The sequence below is a fragment of the Pristiophorus japonicus genome, chromosome 4 (genome assembly GCF_044704955.1).
Source record: "Pristiophorus japonicus isolate sPriJap1 chromosome 4, sPriJap1.hap1, whole genome shotgun sequence".
Lineage (NCBI taxonomy): Eukaryota > Metazoa > Chordata > Chondrichthyes > Pristiophoridae > Pristiophorus > Pristiophorus japonicus.
This window is the reverse complement of record NC_091980.1, coordinates 146208557-146234787: the sequence shown is the minus strand read 5'-3', so window position 1 is coordinate 146234787 and position 26231 is coordinate 146208557. Positions and strand designations below refer to the sequence as shown.

Sequence of the window (26231 nt, the reverse complement as noted above, 5' to 3'; positions counted from 1 at the left end):
GCTAATGACACCGCAGGAGCCCTACTTAAAATAAACGCCAAAATGGTGGCCATTCATACAGTGGCCTTACAAAAGCGAATGGCCTTAGACTTTATCCTGGCGGAGAGGGGGCGGGGGGACATATGCCTTGATCGGCACCGAATGTTGCACATATATCCCGGATAGTTCCGAGGATATCACCAACCCAGCAGACCACATCAAAAAGAAGATAGAACAGCTGCAACAACCCACAGCTACCACACTGTGGGGCTGGGCCACAGGATGGCTAGGCTCCATGGGCAGCTCATTGGTACAAGGAATTATATTTGTATTTGCTGCAATAGTAGCATTATACTGTTTGTTTGCTTTGATTAGATGTTTGATTATGCGTATGATGACAATGACGAACCCCGGAATAAGGAATGTGGAAGGGGGCTTTCGCCACCCACTTCTGCACCTTAAGAAGTGGATATATATATAATCGAGGCGTTATGATTCCGGCTAAGGAGGGAATCAAAGGGGGGATTGTGGGACCTGATTAACTGGGACCTGATTAATTTATAATTATAGAGTAGCTGTGTGCTGTGTACATGCTCACTAACAATGGAAAATGTTGCAGCGTGGTTGGGGCCAAAGCACAGTCACAGGGTTAAGCGCTGTTCCGACCAGATAACAGGAACATGCTGCGAAACAGTGAACAGTAGGAGGAAAGGGCATGATGTGGTAATCACATCATGACCAAGGCGATTACTATCTGCAATGGACAGCTGGGTCATAACCAGTGGCCAGTCCGGAGTCGACAAACTGACCCCAGTAACAGCCGGAGGGCCAATCAGGGAATGGGAAGACCCCACGTTTGCGACTATAACTGAAGCTGTAACACGCGGTAGACTGCGCTTTATTCTTAGTAACTGCAAGATGTAACTGAATGTAACTGAGCCAATAAAGTTTGCCTGGATACTACCACCAGATTCGAGTCTCGTCAACTGCTAAAAATATAAGAGACCCGACAGTTATGTTCAATAACAAAAGTTTAATACCAACATTGGTCTGAAATCATAAGTATCACAGCCAATAACACCCAACCCCGGCCACACCCCACTTTTTCCACCATTGACATAAATCACATGTTCAACATGTCCAGCAACACAGAATACAAAGGCAAAGCAGGAGCGCGGTCCCCAGCCCCCATACATTACAACAAATTGCATACACCCAGATGGAGATATAACACAGCCATCACCTGTGGAGATACACCTCACTTTCCTTCTCGTCTCCCCTTCTTCTCCCTACCGCTACCCCTTCCCCTCCTTGCTCCGCGATGCCTGGATGAGGAGCTCCTCAGGCGGTGAAGGCAGATGCGGTGGTTGCACGGGTACGGGAGCGGGGGGTGCCAAGGGGGCAACATTCTCTGATGCAGAAGCAGGATCTTGGACCTTGCTCTCATCAGTCATTAGCAGTGGTGGTGCGGAACTTAGGGGTGGAGTGCTGCGCTCTGGGACCACTGGGAGGCCTGTGGCAGCAGTGTTCCTGGCTATTGCATTCAGGGCCTCCGCCATGCGCGGAATGTACTCAGTCATGGTGCTCAGCTGTCAGGATATGCCCCCAATGCTTCGATGAGCTGGTCATCAATGTCTACAGTCCTCCTGGACAACTGTACTATAGCTCCGCTGTCGTGTGGCGCTCGTGGACCAGACCTGCCGTGTCCATGAGGCCTCCGCGGGGTCGGCGCCGTCCTGAGGACAAATGGGGTGCCCTGTGGCAGGTGCTTGGGGTCGGCACCTCCAGAGTGGGGGCGGGAATGACCGGAGGACCACTAGATGGCCTTGGGGTAGAATGACTTCTGGAGCGTGGCGATGCAGGTTCCTTGAAGTCCACACTCTCATCCGTAGAGGACAGACTCAGTGGATTGCCGGGCGAGAATCGGAGCTGCTCAGCACCAGATGTAGTAGGATCGTCCGCCAACTCCTGCCCCGCGTCCCCACCTTCTGGCCTTTGTGGTCTTGTCTTGGGACGCGTTGCTGGCTGAGCTGAAAAACACAAATGAGCTTATTAGAGGAGAAGGGGGTGCTAGGGTCACAATGTGAGTCCAGCGCTACACACAGCATATGCACGACAAAAGCACCACCGCTCTCAAAATCATCGCACACATCACATTTCATGACCATCAACACATTTGCATTCCAATGATTTTCATTCGGCCATCATTATTTCTATGACAATTTATATGATTGTTCGGATATGAGTGAGTGTAGTATCTATTGACTTCACATCACATAATGGTGTAAGCTTTACTCACGTGGCATCACTTCAGGGTCTGCAGATGCATCCGTGGCTGTCCGGGGGTGCTTCCCCACGAGTGCGAGCACCCGCTCCTCCTTGTCAGTGATGTCGCTAGGGACTGGTGGCCCCCCACCTGTTCGCCTCTGCATAGACCTCATCGTCGATAGCTTCTTCTGAAAAAGGTGACAGGACGACATTGCGTGATATCATTGCTAGGTACTGTCACAGACACTGATACAACACATAACCGACAGATGTAATCATGATTATTATGGAAATTATCCTTCTTTACCTAAAGACGTGCACCGTGACCGCAGGCTTTGAGTAAAACATTCCCGGTAAAAGTGAAAGACCTCACATCTGATGATAGCCACTCATGACTGTTACAGATCAAATGATATAAATTTATCAGTGCATGTAAATAAATGTAATACTCTTGCGGATCCCACAAGATCATTCCATTGTTTGCCGCATTGGTTGCCCTTATGCATCCCGTTGGTCGCCGACGAGACCACTTCTGCTATCTCAGTCCATATCCTCTGGTATGCCTTTGGGGTGGGCTTCCCACGCCTTCCCTGTGTCAAATCACCCCAGCGTAACTCGACCTCCTGCAGGAGGGAGGCATTTGCCTCGTCCAAGAACCTCCTGGCTCTTTTGCGCCCTCCAATGAGCTCCTCACCCAGCTCACTGCTCTCTCCAGCGTCAGTCTCCACAGCATGCTGTGATGCCTCCTCCTCTCTCTCTCGGTCAAATATGTGGCTGGTAACAGCTACATTTTGTTTGCCTACTTGCTGTGAAGCTCTAAAATTTCCCTCTTTCCTCCCAAGGCAGCCACACCACACCCAGCCACACCTTCAGTCCCTCTGAGCTCCCTCTCTCTCTCTCTCTCTCTCTCCTCTTCTATGCATGTCATGATGACCCTTGACCTCCAGAATCGCGGGAATCGAGCGTTGCCATGTCATTGCTAAAGGTGGCCACACTTTATGACAGAAGGTCAAAAAAATTTAATGCTACCGCCCATTTTATATCGCTCGCGTCAACGCCCATTTTCAAAAGTGGAGACTAGGTGCTTTGAGAATGGACGAGAAGCCTACGCTCTGAAAACCCTTTTTTAATGCCCACGCCGGAAATATCGCCCAAACAAAAGTGGAGGTTCTAGCCCAATATCCCTTTGCAGATTTGCACAACTTGCTTTCCCACCCAGCTTTGTATCATCAGCAAATTTGGTAACATTACACTTGGCCCCTTCATCCAAGTCATTAATATAGATTGTAAATAGTTGAGGCCCCAGCACCAATCCCTGTGGCATCTCACTAATTACCATTTGTCAACCGGAAAATGACCCATTTATCCCGACTCGCTGTTTTCTGTTAGTTAACTAATCCTCTAGCCATGCTAATATATTACGCCCAACCCCGTGAACCTTTATCTTGTGCAGTAATCTTTTATGTGGAACTTTATTTAAAACCTTTTGGAAATCCAAATACATCACATCCCCTGGTTCCCCCTTATCCACCATCCTCAAAAAACTCCAGCAAATTTGTAAAGCATGATTTCCCTTTCATAAAACCATGCTGACTCTGCTTGATTGAATCATACTTTTCCAAATGTCCTGCTACTGCTTCCTTAATAATAGACTCCAGCATTTTCCCAACCACAGATGTTAGGCTAACTGGTCTATAGTTTCCTGCTTTCTGTCTCCCTTCTTTTTTAAATAGGGGCGTTACATTTGCGGTTTTCAAATCCGCTGGGACCGCCCCAGGATCCAGGGAATTTTGGTAGATTACAACCAATGCATCCACTTTCTCTGCAGCCACTTCTTTTAAGACCCTAGAATGCAAGCCATCAGGTCCAGGGGACTTGTCTGCTTTTAGTCCCATTACTTTACCGAGTACTACTTGTTTAGTGATAGTGATTGTTTTAAGTTCCTCCCTCCCTATAGCTTCTTGATTATCTATTATTGTGATGTTTTTAGTGAAGACCGATACAAAATATTTGTTCAATGTCTCTGCCATTTCTAATTATTGCCATCTCCTTTATTAATTCCCCAGTCTCAGCGACCGATGTTTACTTTAGCTATTCTCTTCCTCTTTATATACCTGTAGAGACTCTTACTATCTGTTTTTATATTTCTTACTAGTTTACTCTCATAATCTATCTTCTCGCTCTCTCTTATTGCTATAGTCGTCCTTTGCTGTTTAAAAAAAATTACCAATCCTCTGGCCTCCCACTAATCCCGACAATATTGTATGCCACTGTTTTCAATTTCCAATTTCCTGATGTAGATGGGCATGGACAGTTCCATTATCGGAGGAGTTGTGGGAGAGATGTCTATCTGCGATTTCTACTTAGTGTACCAGAGAACAGTTGGAATTAAATGCTGTGCCTCTAAACCGTAGGCCAAGGCTCTGTGTTTACTCAATCTCAGTCACACTCAATCATGGTGCACAGGGATCCGGTTCACACTCAAAGTACCGAAATAGGAGAGAAAACACAGTGAGAAAGTTCCCTGGGACCCCTCGCTGACCCCTCACTGACCCCTCACCCTCACTGACCCCTCGCTGACCCCTCACCCTTGCTGACCCCTCGCTGTCTCCTCACTGACCCTGACCCCTCGCTGATCCTCACCTACCTCAGATTCACACCACAGTTGGGCCCCTCATCAGCCCGGGACCCCTCACCCTCTCAGTACCCTCACGAGCACATGACACAGGCACCAAGGGCTGGCACCGGGGTGATTATACATCTGTTTTTCTCAACGCGAGATGATTTCTTTGATACATTTGTTTTTTGTCCTGGATTTCGTGTTCTTGTTTATTCTTGTGGGAAATAGAGGTCAAGACTCTCTGAAGGAAAGCAATTGGGTGGTAGTAGTAAAGATGGTGGAAAGGGCTGTGGGACTATTGTTGTATTGGGAATAGGAGGGCACATTTAGGTGAAGTGGTCCTGGATGAGCTGGTCTCTGAGAATCAGGAACTGATAGCACACTCAATGCCATATTGCAGGTTCCAGGAGGTGGTGACCTATCAGGATAGTAAACGGCTGGCCATCCAGCAGGGTAGTATAGAACAATCGTCGAAATTTACAGCACGGAAGGAGGCCATTTCGGCCCATCATGTCCGCGCCGGCTGACAAACACCTATCCAGCCTAATCCACTTTCCAGCTCTTGGTTCGCAGCCCTGTAAGTTACGGCACTCAAGTACTTTTTAAATGTGGTGAGGGTTTCTGCCTCTACCTCCCTTTCAGGCAGTGAGTTCCAGACCCCCACCACCCTCTGGGTAAATACATTTCCCCTCAAATCCTCTCTAAACCTCCTACTAATTAATTTAAATCTATGCCCTCATGTTGTTGACCCCTCTGCTAAGAGAAATATGATCCTTCCTATCCACTCTATCTAGGCCCCTCATAATTTTATACATCTCAATAAAGTCTCCCCTCAGTCTCCTCTGTTCCAAAGAAAGCAAACCCAGTCTATGCAATCTTTCCTTATCGCTATAATTCTCCAGTCCTGGCAACATCCTCGTAAATCTTCTCTGTACCCTCTCTAGTGTAATCACATCTTTACGATAATGTGATGACCAGAACTGCACACAGTACTCCAGCTGTGGCCTAACCAGGTTTTATACAGTTCAAGCATAACCCCCTGCTCTTATATTCTATACCTCGGCTAATAAAGGCAAGTATTCCATATGCCTTCTTTTTATTCCCTGCTACCTTCAGGGATCTGTGGACGTGCACTCCAAGATCCCTCTGTTCCTCTACACTTCTCAGTGTCTTACCATTAATGTGTATTCCCTTGCCTTGTTAGCCCTCCCCAAATGCATTACCTCACACTTCTCCGGATTAAATTCCACTTGCCACTGTTATGCCCACCTGACCAGTTAATTAATATCTTCCTGCAGTCTACAGCTTTCTTCTTCATTATCAACCACACGGCCAATTTTAGTATCATCTGCAAACTTCTTAATCATGCCCCCTATATTCAAGTCTAGATCATTGATGTATAGCACAAAATGCAAGGGACCTAGCACTGAGCCCTGTGGAACCCCACTGGAAACATCCTTCCAGTCACAAAAACACCCATCAACCATTACCCTTTGCTTCCTGCCTCCGAGCCAATTATGGATCCAACTTGCCACTAGTAAGGGGCAAGCAGCACAGGACTCTTTCAGATGGTGTGACGCTAACAAGTCAGTTTTCAGTGCGGAAATGTGAGGGTGACAACACTTTGGGGGATCGCAGCCCTGAGCAAATCCATGGCACCGTGGGAACAAAGGACTGCGGTAGGGGGGGTGGGCAGGTGGGGGCACAGCGAGCTGTAGCAATGCAGTGTTCGTAGGCATTGTTCCCTGCAATTTTTAATTTTGTGCGCTGTCCCTTTAACCCGGTCGAGCAGCTTAGCGGGAGTATTGGTCATCGGGGATTTGATGGTCCGGGGGAGAGACAGGCTTTCCTGCAACTGCCGATGTGAGTCGTGTATGGTGCGTTACCTCCCTGTCCCAGGGTAATCATCATTATAGGGGGTCCCTCGAACGAGGATGACTTGCTTCCACGTGGGTTCACAGATGTTTCAATGGAGGACCCGATATTCCAGTTCTGAACTCCAATTGAGGGGGTGGAAGATGCCTGTGCATGGATTTTTTTAACGTGTGGTGGCCGTTGCACATCAGCCACCACACGGGCTTGACAGAGCTAGGTCTAGGTCCAATGGCAAGGGTTAATCAGGATGACTGGAGACCTGCTCTGCTGCACAGACCTAGTGCGCGCACATATTTCAGTGTGGGCTGGCCCGTGCTGCCCCTGGGCTCTCGCCTCTTCTGGGCGCTGTACCCTCATTTGCAGTCCCAGGATAAAGGACATCACTGAACGGGTGCAGAACATTCTGCAGGGAAAGGGGAACTGCACAACGTCGTGGTCCATGTTGGAACCAACGGCGTTGGAAAGAAAAGGGTTGAGGTTCTGCAGTCACTGTTTCAGGAGCTCGAGTTCAAAGGTAGCAATCTCTGGATTACTCTCAATGCCAGTGAGTGTAGGAGCGGTAAGATAAAGCAGCTTAATGCCTGGCTGCCGAAATGGTGCAGGAGGGAGTTCATCTGATTCCTGAGGCTTTTGGATCAATTCTGGGATAGGAGGGAGCTGTACAAGGTGGACGGGTTGCACCTCGATAGGGTTGGGATCAATGTCCTCGTGGGAAGGTTAACTAGTGCTGTGGGGAGGGTTTGAACTAATTTGGCAGGGGGAGAGGCACCAGGGATGAACCATTAGAGAGGAGAAGCAAGGTGCACAGAGGACTCGTAGAGACAAACAGCATTAGAATAAAGAGTAGTTCTGTGATATAGTCTTACAACATCACTAAGAATCACACTACACAAGATGGCTCCAATACAGAAAACCTGTCATCATGTGATCTTGTCACATGATCCTTTATTATTTGTATCAATAGTTGCATTACCACAGTAGTCCACTAGGTGGAGCAGTAGTTCACTAGGTGGAGCTATATATTACACTTCTCCCTCCTTAATGAAGAAGTAATCATAACAAAATAATCATCATACATAACTTGCATGGTTACTCACAACAAAAGATAATGACTTATTTTTCCATATTTACAAATCAAACTTAACCACTGGTTTTCTGATTCAAAGAGGTTACCTTCGCTCTCGACAGAACTTTCCAAACTTGGTGTTGAACTTAGACTCATTCTCGGCTGAACCTGAGGAGAGTTTTTCTCCAAGGGTAACTTCAGACTGTTTGTCTGCCTGATTCGGACTCAGACTTACATTCTGACTTTCTCGTGGACTTGTTTCTAGAACATCTAATGTAGGATGTGGACTCATCAGAAATAATCGAATCTTTCCAACTTTCAACTCCTTCCACATCTATAGATACAATATGATCAATGTGAGCAAACCTAGCCTGTCCATGATCAAACATCTTGACCAAATATGTGCGAGGGCCACATATCTTCACTACTCTCCCTGGTAATCTTCCCACAAGATGTCTGCGCTCCTCAAATTCTGCACTCTTGAACATCCCTCATTATAACTGCTCAACCATCGGTGGCCGTTCCTCCAGCTGTTTGGGCCCTAAGCTCTGGAACTCCCTCCCAAAACCTTTCCTCCTCTCTACTTTTTCCTCCTTTAAGACGCTCCTTAAAACCTAGCTCTTTAACCAAGCTTTCGGTCATCTGCCTTAATTTCTTCTTTTGTGGCTCGGTGTCAAATTAATCTTTTTTGCCTTGTAACACTGCTGTGAAGCACCTTGGGACGTTTTACTATGTTAAAGGTGCTATATAAATAAAAGTTGCTGTTGTATTCACTTTATCTATTTATGGTGATGGTTCTTTACTCTCACCTTCTGATTTAATTTCACACCTCTCTCTTACTCTACCTCTATCATGACTCTCTGTCTTGATTGTTTCTCTTCAATGCTATGTAGTCTCTGGCGATTTCTACTTATAGCTTTGAAAGTTGGTTTACTCATCAGTCAGCATGCCTTCGCAAGATGCCCTGTTTTCTTGCAGAAGAAACACTCTGCCTTCAGATATGGACAACTTTGAGCAATGTGTTGTCCCTGGCACCGAGAGCATGACTTCAATGCTCTGTTACCTTGGCCAATTGCTGAGGCCTTGGGGCCCAACTGCCTTTTACTTTTAACCTGCAGGTGAGTCACCTCGGTTTTCTGACCACTGGAAATGGTGCGAAATTCTCGGGAATATTGGTCGGCCACATCCATCGACAAAGCTGTCTGACAAGCGAAATTAAAAGTCAAGTTAGGGATTGTCAACAACTTGCTTCTGATTGTTTCATTTTTCATCCCACAAACAAAGCATTCACTCAATGCTCGGTCCTGAAAGTTTCTGAAATGATAGTCAATAGATAACTTTTTTAAAGCTACAATGTACTCACTGATACCCTCGTCAGTTAATTGATTTTGTATTCCAAATTGATAACTTTCAGCAATTTCCAGGGGCTCAGGACAGTAGTGCTGTTCTACCTTGGTTAGAATCTCTGTCAATGGCGTATCCTTTGGCTTGAAGGGAACAAGCACATTTTTCAGGGTTTCATACACCTCAGGGCGTGCTTCAGTCAAGAAAATAGCCCAGTTTCTCTCTAAAACCACGCGGTTATGGTTTTCATCATCGGGGACTTCGACGATACTATTCGCTGTGAAAAACATTTCTAGCTGCTCCATATATGCTCCGAAAATTTCTCGGTCATGATGGAACTCACCCAAGCGCCCTATTATTCCCATAGGTGTGACCATCTAGACTCCAGCAATGCTGACCGTTCAGCCAAGTGTGCTTGAGGTTACCTTGGATTTTTAGCTGTGAAGTTACCTTGGATTTTCTGCAAAACAAAGAACCTCTCAAAGTTGCTTTGTCGGTTGGCTGGATTATCCACCAACGGAAACTGCAGACAGGGAATCCAATTATCCAATCCTCGTTCACCAATGTGATATATTCTTATGACATCACTGAGAATCACACTACACAAGATGGCTCCAATACAGAAAACCTGCCATCATGTGATCTTGTCACATGATCCTTTATTATTTACATCAGTAGTTGCATTACCACAGTAGTCCAGTAGGTGGAACTCTATTATAAGTTCAGAAGTAGAAGGGGTCAGCCAGGTGAAACTGTGATGTGAACTACGATGGGTTTGGCGTGTAAATGCAAGGAATGTGGTAAATTAGGTTGGTGAGCTGCAGGCATAAATTGCCACATGGGACTATGATATATGGTGATGATGAAGACCTGGCTCAAACAAGGGGAGGATTGGGAACTCAATATGCCGGGCTACAAAGAATTCAGGAATGATAGGGAAGGGAAAAAATAGTGTGGAGGTGCGGCAGTATTGATCAAAGTTACCGTTACAGCACTAGAAAGGGATGACATACTTTATGGTTCAAAGACGGAATCTATTTGATTCGAGCTAAGGAACAATAGTGGAGCTATTACACTGCTAGGTGTGACCAACGTTAGTGTTCTAGATCAGGCCAACATCCCCAGCTTCGAAGCACTGACCACACTCGACCAGCTTCGTTGGGCAGGCCACATCGCCCGCATGCCCGACACAAGACTCCCAAAGCAAGCGCTCTATTCGGAACTCCTACATGGCAAGCGAGCCAAAGGTGGGCAGAGGAAACGTTACAAGGACACTCTCAAAGCCTTCTGGATAAAGTGCAACATCTCCACCGACACCTGGGAGTCCCTGGCCAAAGACCATCCTAAGTGGAGGAAGAGCATCCGGGAGGGCGTTGAGCACCTCGAGTCTCATCGTCGAGAGCATGCAGAAAACAAGCGCAGGCAGCGGAAGGAGCGTGCGGCAAACCAGACTCCCCACCCACCTTTTCCTTCTGTCTGCCCCACCTGTGACACAGACTGTAATTCCCATATTGGACTGTACAGCCACCTGAGAACTCACTTTTAGAGTGGAAGCAAATCTTCCTCGATTTCGGAGGACTGCCTTTGGTGTTTACTATAGGCCAGAGGTTCTCAACCAAGGGTCCATGGCCCCTTAGGGGTCTGTGAAAAGATTTGTTATTATTTAAATGGAGAAAAATTGCAAAGTGGCGCAGTACAGCAGGACCTGGGGGTCCTGGTGCATGAAACACAAAAGGATAGTATGCAGGTACAGCAAGTGATCAGGAAGGCCAATGGAATTTTGGCCTTTATTGCAAAGGGGATGGAGTATAAAAACAGGAAAGTCTTGCTACAGTTAAACAGGGTATTGGTGAGGCCACACCTGGAATACTGCGTGCAGTTTTGGTTTCCATATAGGTTGATTCCAGGGATGAGGGGGTTGACTTATGAGGAAAGGTTGAGTAGGTTGGGCCTCTACTCATTGGAATTCAGAAGAATGAGAGGTGGTCTTATCGAAACGTATAAGATTATGAGGGGGCTTGACAAGGTGGATGCAGAGAGGATGTTTCCACTGATGGGGGAGACTAGAACTAGGGGGCATAATCTTAGAATAAGGGGCCACCCATTTAAAACTGAGATGAGAAGAAATTTCTTTTCTCAGAGGGTTGTGGATCTGTGGAATTCACTGCCTCAGAGAGCTGTGGAAGCTGGGACATTGAATAAATTTAAGACAGAAATAGTCAGTTTCTTAACTGATAAGGAGATAAGGGGTTATGGGGAGCGGTCAGGGAAGTGGACCTGAGTCCATGATCGGGTCACCCATGATCGTATTGAATGGCGAAGCAGGCTTAAGGGGCTGTATGGCCTACTCCTGCTCCTATTTCTTATGTTCTTATATTCTTATTTCAGGTGGTCCGTCAATGTCTATGCAGAAGTAATACATTTTTTTAACCCTAAGGAAATATGGCGACACCCATTTTCCAATCGGCACAGCCCCACGATGCACATGTGGTACAGTGAGGTCACTGGAAAGTGGACAGTGATTGGAAGCTATCAGCAGTAACGTGGTATTCTATATAAATCAGTGTGCGCAGGTGAAGGAAGTACCTGAAGGCAGAGAGTGGCGCGTGGGGATAGTCCTACCATCATCATCAGCATCATCATAGGCAGTCCCTCAGAATCGAGGAAGACTTGCTTCCACTCTTAAAATGAGTCCATAGGTGGCTGAACAGTCCAATATGGGAACCACAGTCCCTGTCACAGGTGGGACAGATAGTCATTGAGGGAAGGGGTGGGTGGGACTGGTTTGCCGCCCGCTCCTTCCGCTGCCTGCGTTTGGTTTCTGCACGCTCTCGGCGATGAGACTTGAGGTGTTCTGCGCCCTTCCGGATGCACTTCCTCCACTTTGGGTGGTCATTGGCCAGGGACTCCCAGGTGTCGGTGGGGATGTTGCACTTTATCAGGGAGGCTTTGAGGGTGTCCTTGTAACGTTTCTTCTGCCCACCTTTGGCTCGTTTGCCGTGAAGGAGTTCCGAGTAGAGCACTTGTTTTGAGAGTCTTGTGTCTGGCATCGGACAATGTGGCCTGCCCAGTGGAGCTGATCAAGTGTGGTCAGTGCTTCAATGCTGGGGATGTTGGCCTGGTAGAGGACGCTGATGTTGGTGCGTCTGTCCTCCCAGGGGATTTGCAGGATCTTGTAGGTCCTACCAACTCACATGGACACAGTAAGGCCGTGACTTTGAGTAAGTCCCAGTTCCCCTCTGGGGTGGGGGTGGGGAGGGGGCAGTGGGGGTTTGATATTGAAGGTTAACCAGACGAGTTGCAACCAGGCCCTCCCCACCCACCCCCCAGCCACCTCTCATCCCCCTCGCAGCTCCGGCCTCTGCTACAGGCTCTGTCTTCCTCTGTCCAGACTCGGCTGTGCTGGGGTCACGAGTTAGTCACATGCAGATGGGCTGCTCCAGTAACCCATGAGGCAGAATGTCAGGCCTGGTAACTCATCGTGCAGCGCCTCCCTAGAACTGGGCATCATTGAGGTGCAGGTTCACGATATAACTTATCAAAGTGTCCCCTTTATAGGGCTCAATTTTCCCGGGGACTGGGAATGTGACTGGACTGTGTGTGGGGACCAAGAATGGGACCAGATTGTGTGTGGGGACCAAGAATGTGACTGGACTGTGTGTGGGGACTGAGAATGGGACCAGACTGTGTGTGGGGACTGAGAATGGGAATGGACTGTGTGTGGGGACTGAGAATGGGATCGGACTGTGTGTGGGGACCGAGAATGGGATCGGACTGTGTGTGAGGACTGAGAATGGGATCGGACTGTGTGTGGGGACTGAGAATGGGACCAGACTGTGTGTGGGGATGGGGGACCGAGAATGGGACCGGACTGTGTGTGGGGACTGAGAATGGGACCGGACTGTGTGTGGGGACTGAGAATGGGATCGGACTGTGTGTGGGGACTGAGAATGGGACCGGACTGTGTGTGGGGACTGAGAATGGGACCAGACTGTGTGTGGGGACTGAGAATGGGAATGGACTGTGTGTGGGAACCGAGAATGGGACCGGACTGTGTGTGGGGACCGAGAATGGGACCGGACTGTGTGTGGGGACTGAAAATGGGATCGGACTGTGTGTGGGGACCGAGAATGGGATCGGGCTGTGTGTGGGGACTGAGAATGGGATCAGACTGTGTGTGGGGACTGAGAATGGGACCGGACTGTGTGTGGGGACGGGGGACCGAGAATGGGACCGGACTATGTGTGAGGACTGAGAATGGGACCAGACTGTGTGTGGGGACTGAGAATGGGACCGGACTGTGTGTGGGGACTGAGAATGGGACCGGACTGTGTGTGGGGACTGAGAATGGGATCGGACTGTGTGTGGGGACTGAGAATGGGATCGGACTGTGTGTGGGAACGTGGGACTGAGAATGGGATCGGACTGTGTGTGGGGACTGAGAATGGGACCGGACTGTGTGTGGGGACGGGGGACTAAGAATGGGATCGGACTGTGTGTGGGGACTGAGAATGGGATCGGACTGTGTGTGGGGACCGAGAATGGGACCGGACTGTGTGTGGGGACTGAGAATGGGACCGGACTCTATGTGGGGACCGAGAATGGGGCTGGACTGTGTGTGGGGACCGGGGACAGAGAATGGGTCTGGACAGCCTTCCGGTGGGGCTGGAGGTAAGTTGCTGCTATGTGTTTTTCAATTCTTTCACTGTGTCCGGGCATGTGCTGTGCCGACTTCCATACCTGTGCCGATTTCCTTAACTCTTGGGAAGGTTTTTCAGACAGGCCACATATGCTGGCCTAATCAGAACTGGAGTAACTCTCAACTGGCCAAACTTCCATAAATGGCCAGAATTGGCGCTGGTGGCTGGTTACGCCCCCTTTGGCTGAAGAAAAAACTGACCTAAAAATATCGTAACTAAATTACGCTGGTGCAATTTGGTTGGGGAAACTGGGGATTTTTAAATTAGGCCAGAAAAAGCAGCCTGCTCCAAAATAAAATGGCGCAAATACTGGGGAAAGTTGAGCCCATAGGGAGGCAAAAAGCAAATGACCGCAACAGTACACATACTGGAAAATAGCAGGTCCATCAACATTTACACAAGAGCAGGCACCATTTGTTCAGAAGGGGTTGGGGTATCTGAGCCTTTGCTCTCATGCCAGGGTATCTGATGATATGTTTGAGGTTGGGGTGCCCTGTTTTACTCACCATTCGGTTGAGGGCTGGATATTTTTGATATATATGTTGAATCTTGGGCTGTGGGCAAGGCTGGTATTTATGCCCATCCTCATTTGGTGCGTGTTTATTACATGCTGAAAGTGCAGACATCAACACGTTCTCAGGTTATACCCTCTTTACGTAAGGTGTAATGTTTCACATTAAATAAGTAAAGCAAACATAATAAATATATATGTTTAGTTGTATGACTAATTTTTATGCAGAAACAAATTCTTGTGTTGTGTGGCAGGAGGTCCGTGGAATTTTTATAACGTGGGAGGGGGGACTCAGAAGCAAAAAGGTTGGGAAGCCCTGCAATAGGCCACAAAATAGTGGGAAGGACAGAGAGGAGCAAATTTGTTGTCAAATTTCAGAAAGATGCAAGAACTATAGGGCAGGGATAAAGGGGGACTTCAATTATCCCAATATAGACTGGAGTAATTGTAAAGGTCAGAGAGGGGGAGGAATTCCTGGAAGTTGTACAAGAGAACTTTCTTGAGCAGTATTTTCCCAGCCCAGCGAAGAAGGAGGCAGTGTTAGATCTGGTCTGAGGAATGAAATGGGGCAAGTGGAACATGTTTCAGCGGGGGAGCATTTGGGCAACAGTGATCATAATATCATCAGGTTTAGACCAGTTATGGAAAAGGACAAGGAACAATCAAACATGAAACTACTCAAGTGAAGGATGGGTAATTTCAGTAAGTTGAAATTGTTACCTGGCCCAGGTGGACTGGAATTAAAACGGGCAGGTAACACAGTAAATGGCCTTCAAAGAGGAAATGTAGTTAGTGGGGCAAAGAGAGTACAGGAGAATAGATTAACGGGTAGCATAAAATAAAACCAAAAAGTGTTTCATAAACATATCTGTCATGTATCTCACACTACTGTACATAACTGTATCTTACCATGCTATATATGACTGTAACTAGGGATGACCTGTAACCACAAGCTTACCTTACCACCAGGGGTGCACTTGCAGGAGACACTGGACAGGTATATAAAGACAGGTCTCAGGCAAGTGTGGCATTCGAGAGCTGTGAAATAAAGGTGACCTTGACTTCAGCATGTGCCTCGTGTGAGTCTGTACTGCAGGGACAGGACTTTACAGTGGCGACGAGTTAAGGGATTACAGAATCCACAGAGTGGCGACCAACGGCTCAGATGAAAAATACAATGCTGGAGACAATTGGGAGGACTTTATAGAAAGGCTCCAGCAAAGCTTCGTAACCAAAGACTGGTTAGGTGACGATAAGGCAGACAAGAGAAGAGCCCATCTCTTGACCAGCTGTGGCTCGAAAACATATGCCTTAATGAAGGACCTGCTGGCACCCGAGAAACCAGCAAGCAAGTTGTTTGAAGAGTTGAGCACACTGGTAAGAGACCACTTGAAGCCAGCGAGCAGCCTACACATGGCCAGACACAGGTTCTACAACTACAGACGCTGTGTGGGCCAGAGCACACCCGACTTCGTGGCGGAACTTCGGAGGTTGGCTAGCTTATGTGAGTTCTCCGATGAACTAAGGAGAGAAGTACTGAGAGACGTTTTTATTGAAGGGATAGGCCATGCAGGCATATTCCGAAAGCTTATAGAGACCAAGAACTTGACCCTAGAGGCAGCAGCACTGGTTGCACAGACATTCTTGGCAGGAGAAGAAGAAACGAGGTTGATCTTTACTGCGGGTACGACAACTAACGAAACATTGGAACAAGAGGTTCATAGCGTGAAACAAGCCGCTACCCCCACACACAGACAAAGGCAGGAGAGCAGGCCTTCAACAGCAGGAAGTGGCGCCAGAAGCCATCAAGGGCCACATGAACGGCCGTTCACACCTCATCAACCCACAATGCGAGCAATCAACTACAAACAGAGAGAAGCTCAAGAGAGATCAGCCAGACGCAGCTCATCCTTTGGAAACAATGGAAGCGGTCTGTGCTGGAGATGTGGGGGAAGGCACTCATCAAGGGGGTGTCAATTTCAGCATGCTGTTTGCAGAAACTGCGACTATACAGGGCATCTAGCCCGCATGTGCAGAAAAATGGCAGCTCTGCTGGTATACAAATCGGAAGAGTCGGAAAGCGGACCAGAAGACGGTGGGGACAGTACCCGGGACACCAGGGCACAGCGGATCAACACGATCAATGGCCACTGCTCTTACAATAAGACACCTCCAATAATGATGAGGGTCCTACTCAACGGGATACCCATCAACATGGAGCTGGATACGGGAGCAAGTCAATCTCTCATGAGCGCTCAACAATTTGAAACAGCTGTGGCCGCACAAAAGAGACTGACCAAAACTCACAAGGGTCGACACCAAACTAAGGACCTATACCAAAGAAATCATCGCAATCCTTGGCAGCGCCATGCTCTCAGTCACACACAAAGGGACAGTGAACCGACTTCCCCTGTGGATTGTCCCCGAGATCTCCCAGCACTGCTGGGGAAAAGCTGGCTGGCAAAACTAAACTGGAAATGGGATGATGTTCACGCCATGTCATTAGAGGAACGGACCTCCTGCTCAACAGTTCTAAGTCGATTTGAACATCTCTTTCAGCCAGGTGTGGGCACCTTCAAAGGGGCTAAAGTCAAAATCTACATCACACAGGATGCTAGACAGGTCCATCACAAGGCTAGAGCTGTGCCCTATGTGATGAGGTAAAATATTGATCATGTACTGGACAGGTTTCTGCGGGAAGGCATTATCTCACCCGTGGAATCTGTGGGGATTAAAAATCTACCATAAACAGAGTCTCCCTACAGGACCAATACCCGCTGCCCAGAGCAGAGGACCTATTTACCAAATTGGCTGAAGGAAAACTTTTCTCAAAACTAGATCTCACATCTGCGTATATGACGCAAGAACTGACCGAAGAGTCTAAGCTACTCAACACCATCAACACACAGCGAGGCCTTTTCATGTACAATCGATGCCAATTTGGCATCAGATTGGTAGCTGCTATATTCCAGCGCAACATGGGGAGTCTGCTCAAGTCCATCCCGGGGACGGTTGTATTTCAAGACGACATACTTATCAAGGGCAGGGACACCGAATCCCATCTCTGCAATTTGGAGGAAGTACTAAAGGGGTTGGATCGGGTAGGCCTAAGAGTTAAGAAATCCAAGTGCCTGTTTTTTGTGCCCGAGGTTGAATTTTTGGGCAGAAGGATTACCGCTGATGGAATCCGCCCAACAGAGTCCAAAACCGAAGCAATTTGCCTGGCACCCAAGCCCCGGAATGTCTCGGAACTGCGCGCCTTTCTCGGGCTACTCAATTACTTTGGAAACTTTATACAGAACTTAAGCACGCTGCTGGAGCCTCTCCACGTGCTACTCAGAAAGGGGTGCGATTGGTTTTGGGGAGATGCCTAGGAACGTGCCTTCAATAAGGCACGCAACCTTCTGTGTTCCAACAGTGTTTTGGCTTTCTTTGATCCAGGTAAAAAGCTAGTTTTTACATGTGATGCGTCAGCGTACGGGGTCGGGTGCGTTTTACAACATGTCAATGGTGCAGGTAAATTACAACCCATAGCTTATGCCTCCAGGTCACTTTCGCGGACGGAGCGCGGGTACGGAATGGTGGAGAAGGAGGCGCTCGCGTCAAAAAGATGCACCAATACCTTTTCGGGGCCATGTTCGCGTTAGAAACCGACCACAAGCCCCTCACGTCCCTACTATCTGAGAGCAAGGCAATAAACGCCAATGCCTCGGCGCGCATTCAGCGGTGGGCACTCATGCTGACGTCTTACGACTACAGCATAAGGCACAGACCAGGCACAGACAACTGTGCCGACGCGCTTAGCAGGCTACCCCTGGCGACCACGGAAAGGTCCGACGAACAGGACTGTGAGATGGTCATGGCAATCAATGCCTTTGAGTCAACATGTTCGCCCATGACGGCTCGCCAAATCAGAGCCTGGACGACCAGCGACCCCACGTTATCCCTACTAAAATGATGTGTTTTAACTGGTGACTGGGCAGAGGCCCGCAATGCCTGTCCCGAGGAGATCAAACCTTTCCATAGGTGCATGCATGAGCTATCACTACAAGCAGACTGCCTGATGTGAGGCAGCCGAGTAGTTATGCCTTTGCGAGGCAGAGAGGCATTTGTCCAGGAGCTCCATGGCGAGCACCCGGGGATCGTTCTCATGAAGGCCATAGCTAGATCCCATGTCTGGTTGCCTGGCATTGATGCAGACTTGGAGCTCTGCATCCGATGGTGCACCATTTATGCCCAACTCAGTAATGCCCCCAGAGAGGTCCCCCTGAGCCCCTGGCCCTGGCCCACCAAACCGTGGTCGCGGGTGCACGTAGACTATGCGGGCCCATTCATGGGCAAAATGTTCCTCGTAGTTGGAGATGCATTTTCAAAGTGGATCGAATGCACCATTTTAAACTCGAGCACCATCTCCACCACTGTTGAGAGCCTCGGAACTATGTTTGCAATGCATGGAATTCCTGACATATTGGTCAGTGATAATGGTCCGTGCTTCACCAGCGCAGAATTCCAAGATTTTATAAGTGACCATGGCATAAATCATGTTAAGACGGCACCATTCAAGCCGGCCTCCAACGGCCAGGCGGAGCAAGCAGTGCAAATCATTAAACAAGGCATGCTCACAATCCAAGGTCCCACAGGCGACAGGCGGCTGCAGGGCCGCCTGTCGCGACTGCTGCTGACATACAGATCTCGTCCACATTCATTGACTGGAGTTCCCCCCGCGCAACTATTGATGAAATGGACCTTAAAGACAAGACTCTCATTAATCCTCCCAGACATGCATGAAATCGTTGAGGCAAAGCGTCGTAAGCTAACTGAGTACCATGACCGAAATTCGAGGGGGAGGTGGAATGAGATAGGGGACAAAGTGTTTGTGCTAAACTATGGCAGGGGTCCCAAATGGCTTGCAGGGAGAGTAACAGGCAAGGGAGGAAACAGGCTACTGGTGGTGCAAATGGACAATGGCCAAACCTGCCGGAGGCATGTAGACCAAGTCAAAAGTAGATTCACCAAGAACACTGCTGAACCAGGGGCAGACTACAATGTGGAACTCACACCACACCTGGTGGACATACAGAGGGAACAACCTGAGGAAAGGACAATCCCAACAGACAGCCCAGGCGAGATACCAACAATCATACTGAACGAAACATACAGCCTAGGCGAGATACCAGCAATCACACCGAAAGAAAAACAGGCACCAAGGCAAACAAGTGAACCACAACTAAGACGCTCCACATGAGATCGTAGACCACCTGAGAGACTAAACCTATAAAGACAATAAGACCTTGGGGGAGGGTGATGTCATGTATCTCACACTACTGTACATAACTGTATCTTACCATGCTATACGTGACTGTAACGAGAGATGAGCTTTAACCACAAGCTTACCTTATCACCAGGAGATACTTGCAGGAGACACTGGATACCTGTCCCAGACAGGTATATAAAGACAGGTCTCAGGCAAGTGTGGCATTCGAGAGCTGTGCAATAAAGGTGCAGGTCCTGAGTGACCTTGACTTCAGCATGTGCCTCGTGTGAGTCTGTACTGCAGGGACAGGACTTTACAATATCAATAGTGAAATGGTCAAAGGAAGGGTGGGGTTGGTTAGTGACCAAAAGTAAATCTTGTGGAGGCAAAGAGCGTGGCTGAGGTGCTAACTGAACACTTTGCATCCGTCTTCACTTAAGAAAAGGATGCTGCCACTGTCACAGTAAAGGAGGAGGTAGGAGAGAAATTGGATGGAATACAATTAAAGATTGGCAGTGCTGAAAGTAGAAGAGTCACCTCTCTTGCTGGGCACCATTGTTCCACCATTACCTCACCCAAGTGACTATTCTTCATGCGGGAGCCCAGATAGTGAGCATAGCCAGGCCATTAGAGTGGAGAGAGCTTTGCAGGCAGGCCCGATCCTGTCCTCCCTTGATTCTGAGAGAGGGGGTCTGTTGGGGAATGAGAATCCTGACTGAACGTTCCCCTTTCGTAGGCCCCAAGTGCGCTGAGGCCAATTGTACTGGGATCGACTGACTCAGCATACACCAGGCATTAGATCTGTGACCCATCCTTCCCCAGTATAAGGTCGGTACCACACCGTGAGGTGCATGGAAGCATCATCATCATAGCCGGTCCCTAGAACCAGGGTGGCTTGCTTCCACAAGAGTTAACAGATATCTCAATGAAGGACCCGATGTTCCAGTCCTGAACTCCAATTGAGGGGGTGGAAGATGCCTGTGCGTGGATTTTTTTAACGTGTGGTGGCCGTTGCACACCAGCCACCAAATGGGCTTGACAGAGCTAGGTCTTGGTTCAGTGGCAACGGTTAACCAGGACGACTGGAGACCTGCTATACTGCACAGACCTAGCGTGCACACATATCGCAGTGTGGGCTGGCCCGTGCTGCACCTGGGCCCTCGCCTCTTCTGGGCTCTGTACCCTCATTCGCCGGACCTCCACCACGATGTTCCAGGGCCCGGCGCTCCAGCTCTATTTCTAACCCCGACCTGTGGTAGTGTTCTCGCACAGGTCAGGGCGGACCACGATGTGTGCATGGAAGCACCGAGCCATGGGAAGGGGAGAAGTAAACGGGTGAATTGTTAGGAAAACCGAGCGTGCTGTTTTGAGAAAGTCAAGCAGTTCAGTGTTGGTGTCTCACCAAAGTCTGGCTCACTTGGAGGGTGTGGATGTGGTGGGAGCGGCAAAGCCACACGGGAAGTTAAATTCTATAAATATATAAATATTTTACAACTCAACTGTACTCAAAAAGGAAATGTGTGAAGCAGTCTTGTGGTCTGTGAAGAATTCAAGCAACTCCGCCACCTCTCTCCATTCACTCGCCCGTTAGCTAATCGTGCTGAGGTGACTCAGTTCACCAGCGCAGGGCCTGGCCCGGTGTGCTGCCAAGCACTTTGACCACACGGACCCCCAGGAGACGGCTCGCCACCATCACCATCACCTTCTCAGGGCAACGGGCGATGGGCACCAAGGCCCAAGTTCCAAGAACCAGGAAAGCCAACATTGCGAAGGTCTCAATTGCAATCCTTGTCCAGGCTGACTTAGAGATTCTCAACCGGGGTGCTGGTTGGGACACTGCACTTGCCACTGGCACCCATTACATCCCCACATTACCCCCAAGTTAAGGAGTGAGAAAAAGTCAGGCAAGGTTCCCCCTGGTGGCTGCCAAATGTCACCAGCTAGCAAGTGCGTGTGTGCAAGCGCTCTACTCGGAACGCCTTCACGGCAAACGAGCCAAAGGTGGGCAGAGGAAACGTTACAAGGACACCCTCAAAGCCTCCCTGGTAAAGTGCAACATCCCCACCGACACCTGGGAGTCCCTGGCCAAAGACCACCCTAAGTGGAGGAAGTGCATCCGGGAGGGCGCTGAGCACCTCGAGTCTCGTCGCTGAGAGCAGGCAGAAATCAAGCGCAGACAGCGGAAAGAACGTGCGGCAAACCAGTCCCACCTACCCTTTCCTTCAACAACTATCTGTTCCATCTGTGACAGAGTCTGTGGCTCTCGTATTCGACTGTTCAGCCACCTGAGAACTCATTTTTAGAGTGGAAGCAAGTCTTCCTTGATTGCGAGGGACTACCTTTGATGATGTGTGTATGTAGAGTTCAGGTGAGACCAAGATTGGACATCAATGTGATGCCTGCCGCTATCAAGCACTTGGCGCCTAGACTCACATGCAAAGAATGAGCACTTGGGTGAAGTACTGGGGGTGGGGAGGGGGTGCCTGAGGGGACGTTTGTACCCGAGCAAGGATCAGCACCCTGAAAGTAGCAGAGGGGTAAAGAAAAATCAATGAAAATAATGATGGCAATCACCAACTAGGTTGAACACAAATGTTGTGGAATGTGTTTGCCATTGCTACAGTAGTAAGCTCCACCAGTTCTGACCTCGGCTCCTGTGCCAGGGCTTGCAGTGAAGGCTGTTGTTTTAGGCCCTTGTTACTTGCTTATAGACTCTGTAAGAATGTAGGCTGCATTTGGAAGCCGCTTCCTAACCAGTCCAGCAGTGAGTAGAACACTAAACAAACATCTGCCTCACGTGTTTATGAATGGACTTTCAGCACAACTTGTGAAAGGATTGTCCTTGCACCAGCCGGCTGAGCTCTCTCGCATGGCAGCTGTAAGCCTCAAGCTCTGCTGCCCTCATTAATCCCATTAATTTCAGATCTTTGCCCATCAAAAGATCACTACACCTCCATCATTGTCCCCTCCACCTCTCTCCACCCCTCTCCACTCTCGTCCCCACCACCTCTCTCCACCCTCGTCCCCTCCACCTCTCTCCACCCTCGTCCCCTCCACCTCTCTCCACTCTCGTCCCCTCCACCTCTCTCCACCCTCATCCCCTCCACCTCTCTCCACCCTCGTCCCCTCCACCTCTCTCCACCACTCTATCTCAAGTGTAAATCACGCTCTGTGTGTGAATAACCAATTGCAACAATTTGAATTGTAAAGTGCCTTTAATGTAGTGAAACATCCCAAGGTGTTTCACAGCAGCGCTATCAAACAAAATTTTACACCGAACCGCATAAGGAGACATTAGCGCAAGTCACCAAAAGCTTGGTCAAAGAGGTAGGTTTTAAGGAGAGTCTTAAAGGAAGAAAGAGGTAGGGAGGGAGTTCCAGAGTTTGGGGCCCAGGCAGCTGAAAGTACGGCCACCGATGGCGAGGCGATAAAATTCAGGGATGCTCAAGAGGCTAGAATTGGAGGAGCGCAGAGATATTGTAGGGTTGTAGCTCCTGGATATTAGTCTTAAAGTCACCATTCACTAATTTGAACCTGTGTCCTCTTGTCCTAAATCCACTGTTTAAATGGAAAGTAAAATTGTGCGGAGGTGTACAATGGGCGACGGCTCTGCTACCCGATCTAACCCCCCTGCAATCAATGAGTACAGAGAGTTAGAGAATTCCTCTCTCAGTCCAACTCTGCTCAATGGATTGTGAAAGACAGAGCCTGGTACTGCGAGGTCTGTCTATCTGGCAAAGGCTGCCTCGCCCTCCTGCAGCCTGCTCTCGCTTCGGGTTCAGTGTTTTCAATTGTATTTTGATCCTGTTGGGTTCTCCCATGTTGAATTTGGCCTGGCAGGTTGTTTTGGAAAAGTCTGCCATCAGTACTGCTCCCCCATTGGCGTATAAATGCTCGATCCATCAGTAAGGAAGCAATACAGAGTGTTGTTATGATCCGGAATGTGCTGCCTGAAAGGTCAGTTGAAGCGGATTGAATGATAACTCTCAAATGGGAACAGGATATATACATGAAAAGGAAAAAAAAATGCAGGGCTATGGGGAAAAACCGGGTAGAGGGACCAATTGGACAGCTCTTTGTAAGAGCCGGCACAGGCACGATGGACCAAAAGGTCTCCTTCTGCAATCTGTGATTCTATGCCTTTTCCAAACCGCCATTGCTAATACATGCAATCGGGAAAGCTAGTGACATTAAGAAAGGAATCTCCATCCAGAATAGTTGGGTGCAGGACCAGGAGATGTGTAGCATGGTTTGGGAAATAGGGAAGAGTGGTCGAGCTTGTGCTTGTTGTCCTTTGTGCATTTTGCAGTGGATGGCGTTGAAGTGTCTAACTCTGAGCCACTCACTGTTTCTTTCATTGACTGAGACATGCTTCCAAGACCCTTTTGGGTGTCCTGTGCTGTCTCAGAGGTAGATAAGAACATAATAAATAGGAATAGGAGTAGGCCATTCGGCCCCTCGAGCCTGCTCCGCCATTCAATAAGATCATGGCTGATCTGATCATGGACTCAGCTCCACTTCCCCGCCCGCTCCCCATAACCCCTTATTTCCTTATCATTTAAGAAACTGTCTATTTCTGTCTTAAATTTATTTAATGTCCCAGCTTCCACAGCTCTCTGAGGCAGCGAATTCCACAGATTCACAACCCTCTGAGAGCAGAAATTTCTTCTCATCTCAGTTCTAAATGGGTGGCCCCTTATTCTAAGATCATGCCCTCTAGTTCTAGTCTCCTCTATCAGTGGAAACATACTCTCTGCATTCACCTTGTCAAGTCCCCTCATAATTTTATACGTTTGTATAAGTTCACCTTTCATTCTTCTGAATTCCAATGGGTAGAGGCCCAACCTACTCAACCTTTCCTCATAAGTCAACCCCCTCATCCCCAGGATCAACCTAGTGAACCTTCTCTGAACTGCCTCCAAAGCAAGTATATCCTTTCGTAAATATGGAAACCAAAACTGCACGCAGTATTCCAGGTGTGGCCTCACCAATACCCTTTACTGCTGGAACAAGACTTCCCTGCTTTTATACTCCATCCCCTTTGCAATGGAGGCCAAGATTCCATTGGCCTTCACTTGCTGTACCTGCATACTATTCTTTTGTGTTTCATGCACAAGTACCCCAGGTCCCGCTGTACTGCAGCACTTTGCAATCTTTCTCCATTTAAATAATAACTTGCTCTTTGATTTTTTTCCTGACAAAGTGTATGACCTCACTCTTTCCAACATTATACTTCATCTGCCAAATTCTTGCCCACTCACTTAGCCTGTCTATGTCCTCCTGCAGCCTGTTTATGTCCTCCTCACACAATGCCCTTCCTCCCATCTTTGTAGCATCAGCAAACTTGGCTATGTTACACTCAGTCCCCTCTTCCACATCGTTAATATAAATTGTAAATAGTTGGGGTCCCAGCACTGATCCCTGCGGCACCCCACTCGTTGCCAACCATTTATCCCGACTCTCTGTTTTCTGTTAGTTAGCCAATCCTCTATCCATGCTAATATACTACCCCCAACCCGATGAACATTTATCTTGTGCAATAAACTTTTATGTGGCACCTTGTCAAATGCCTTTTGCAAATCCAAATACACCACATCCACTGGTTCCCCTTTATTCACCCTGTTTGTTACATCCTCAAAGAATTCCAGCAAATTTGTCAAACATGACTTCCCTTCATAAATCCATGCTGACTCTGCCTGACTGAATTTTGCTTTTCCAAATGTCCTGCTACTGCTTCTTTAATAATGGACTCCAACATTTTCCCAACCACAGATGTTGGGCTAAATGGTCTATAGTTTCCTGCTTTTTGTCTGCCTCCTTTTTTTAATAGGTGTGTTACATTTGCAGTTTTCCAATCTGCTGAGACCTCCCCAGAATCCAGGGAATTTTGGAAAATTACAACCAATGCATCCACAATTCCTGCCGCCACTTCTCTTAAGACCCGAGGATGCAAGCCATCAGGTCCAGGGGATAAATCCGACTTTAGATATTGAAGGATAATGTGTGGCCCAGGCCTATTAGTTCAGTTTTATCTGGTTTTATCTGGGTGACTGTGCCTCAGTAGTAATGTATCACAGGTCCAAGAAACTGCAGAGTAAAGAGGGCCTCATCGTAAAATTACAGCCAGGCCATCTGGGAGTGAAATCCGGAAGCCCTTTTCTGTACAAGAGTAGTGCCAATCTGGAACTCTCGCCCCCATTGCTGAGTCAATTGCAGCATTCAGGACTGAGCTGGGCAGCTCAGTGTTGGGTGTGGGTATAATGGGATATGGATCCAAGGTGGGTGATTAGAGTTGAGATGCTGATTAGCCATGGTCTGATTGAATGGTAGAGCAGGCCCGAGGTGCTGCACAGCCTCCTCCTGTTCCTGTCAGTGCACCAAACAAACGAGGAAAGCTATTCGTGCAGAAGTCACGGTTGGAGGCTTCCCGGGGCGGATGCCTCCCACCTGAAAAAAACTCTACGAACTTACCCGGTGGTGTGGGAGGTTGGGAGACTTGCGTCCTAGGCCTTTATGAGTAGGCCTGCGTCGAGGTCCACGTATCCCAGGGGCACAGGCACTTCGTACACGTCCCTGGAATCACATGGGCCTGCCCAACCAATCACAGTAGGGCT

At 48.5% G+C, this 26231-nt stretch overlaps 1 protein-coding gene across 1 annotated transcript in view; it reads right to left on the bottom strand.

The window, feature by feature from the left end:
- Positions 1-1071: 1071 nt before the first annotated feature.
- Positions 1072-26231, bottom strand: part of LOC139262695 (uncharacterized) — a 44475-nt gene continuing 19315 nt past the window's right edge. Inside the window, exons 3-4 of the mRNA XM_070877847.1 lie at positions 2279-2435; positions 1072-2009 (exon numbers count right to left, since the gene is read on the bottom strand). Of these exons, the coding sequence (XP_070733948.1) occupies positions 1639-2009; positions 2279-2435 (528 nt within the window). The 3' untranslated portion in view covers positions 1072-1638. The remainder of the gene's footprint in view (positions 2010-2278; positions 2436-26231) is intronic.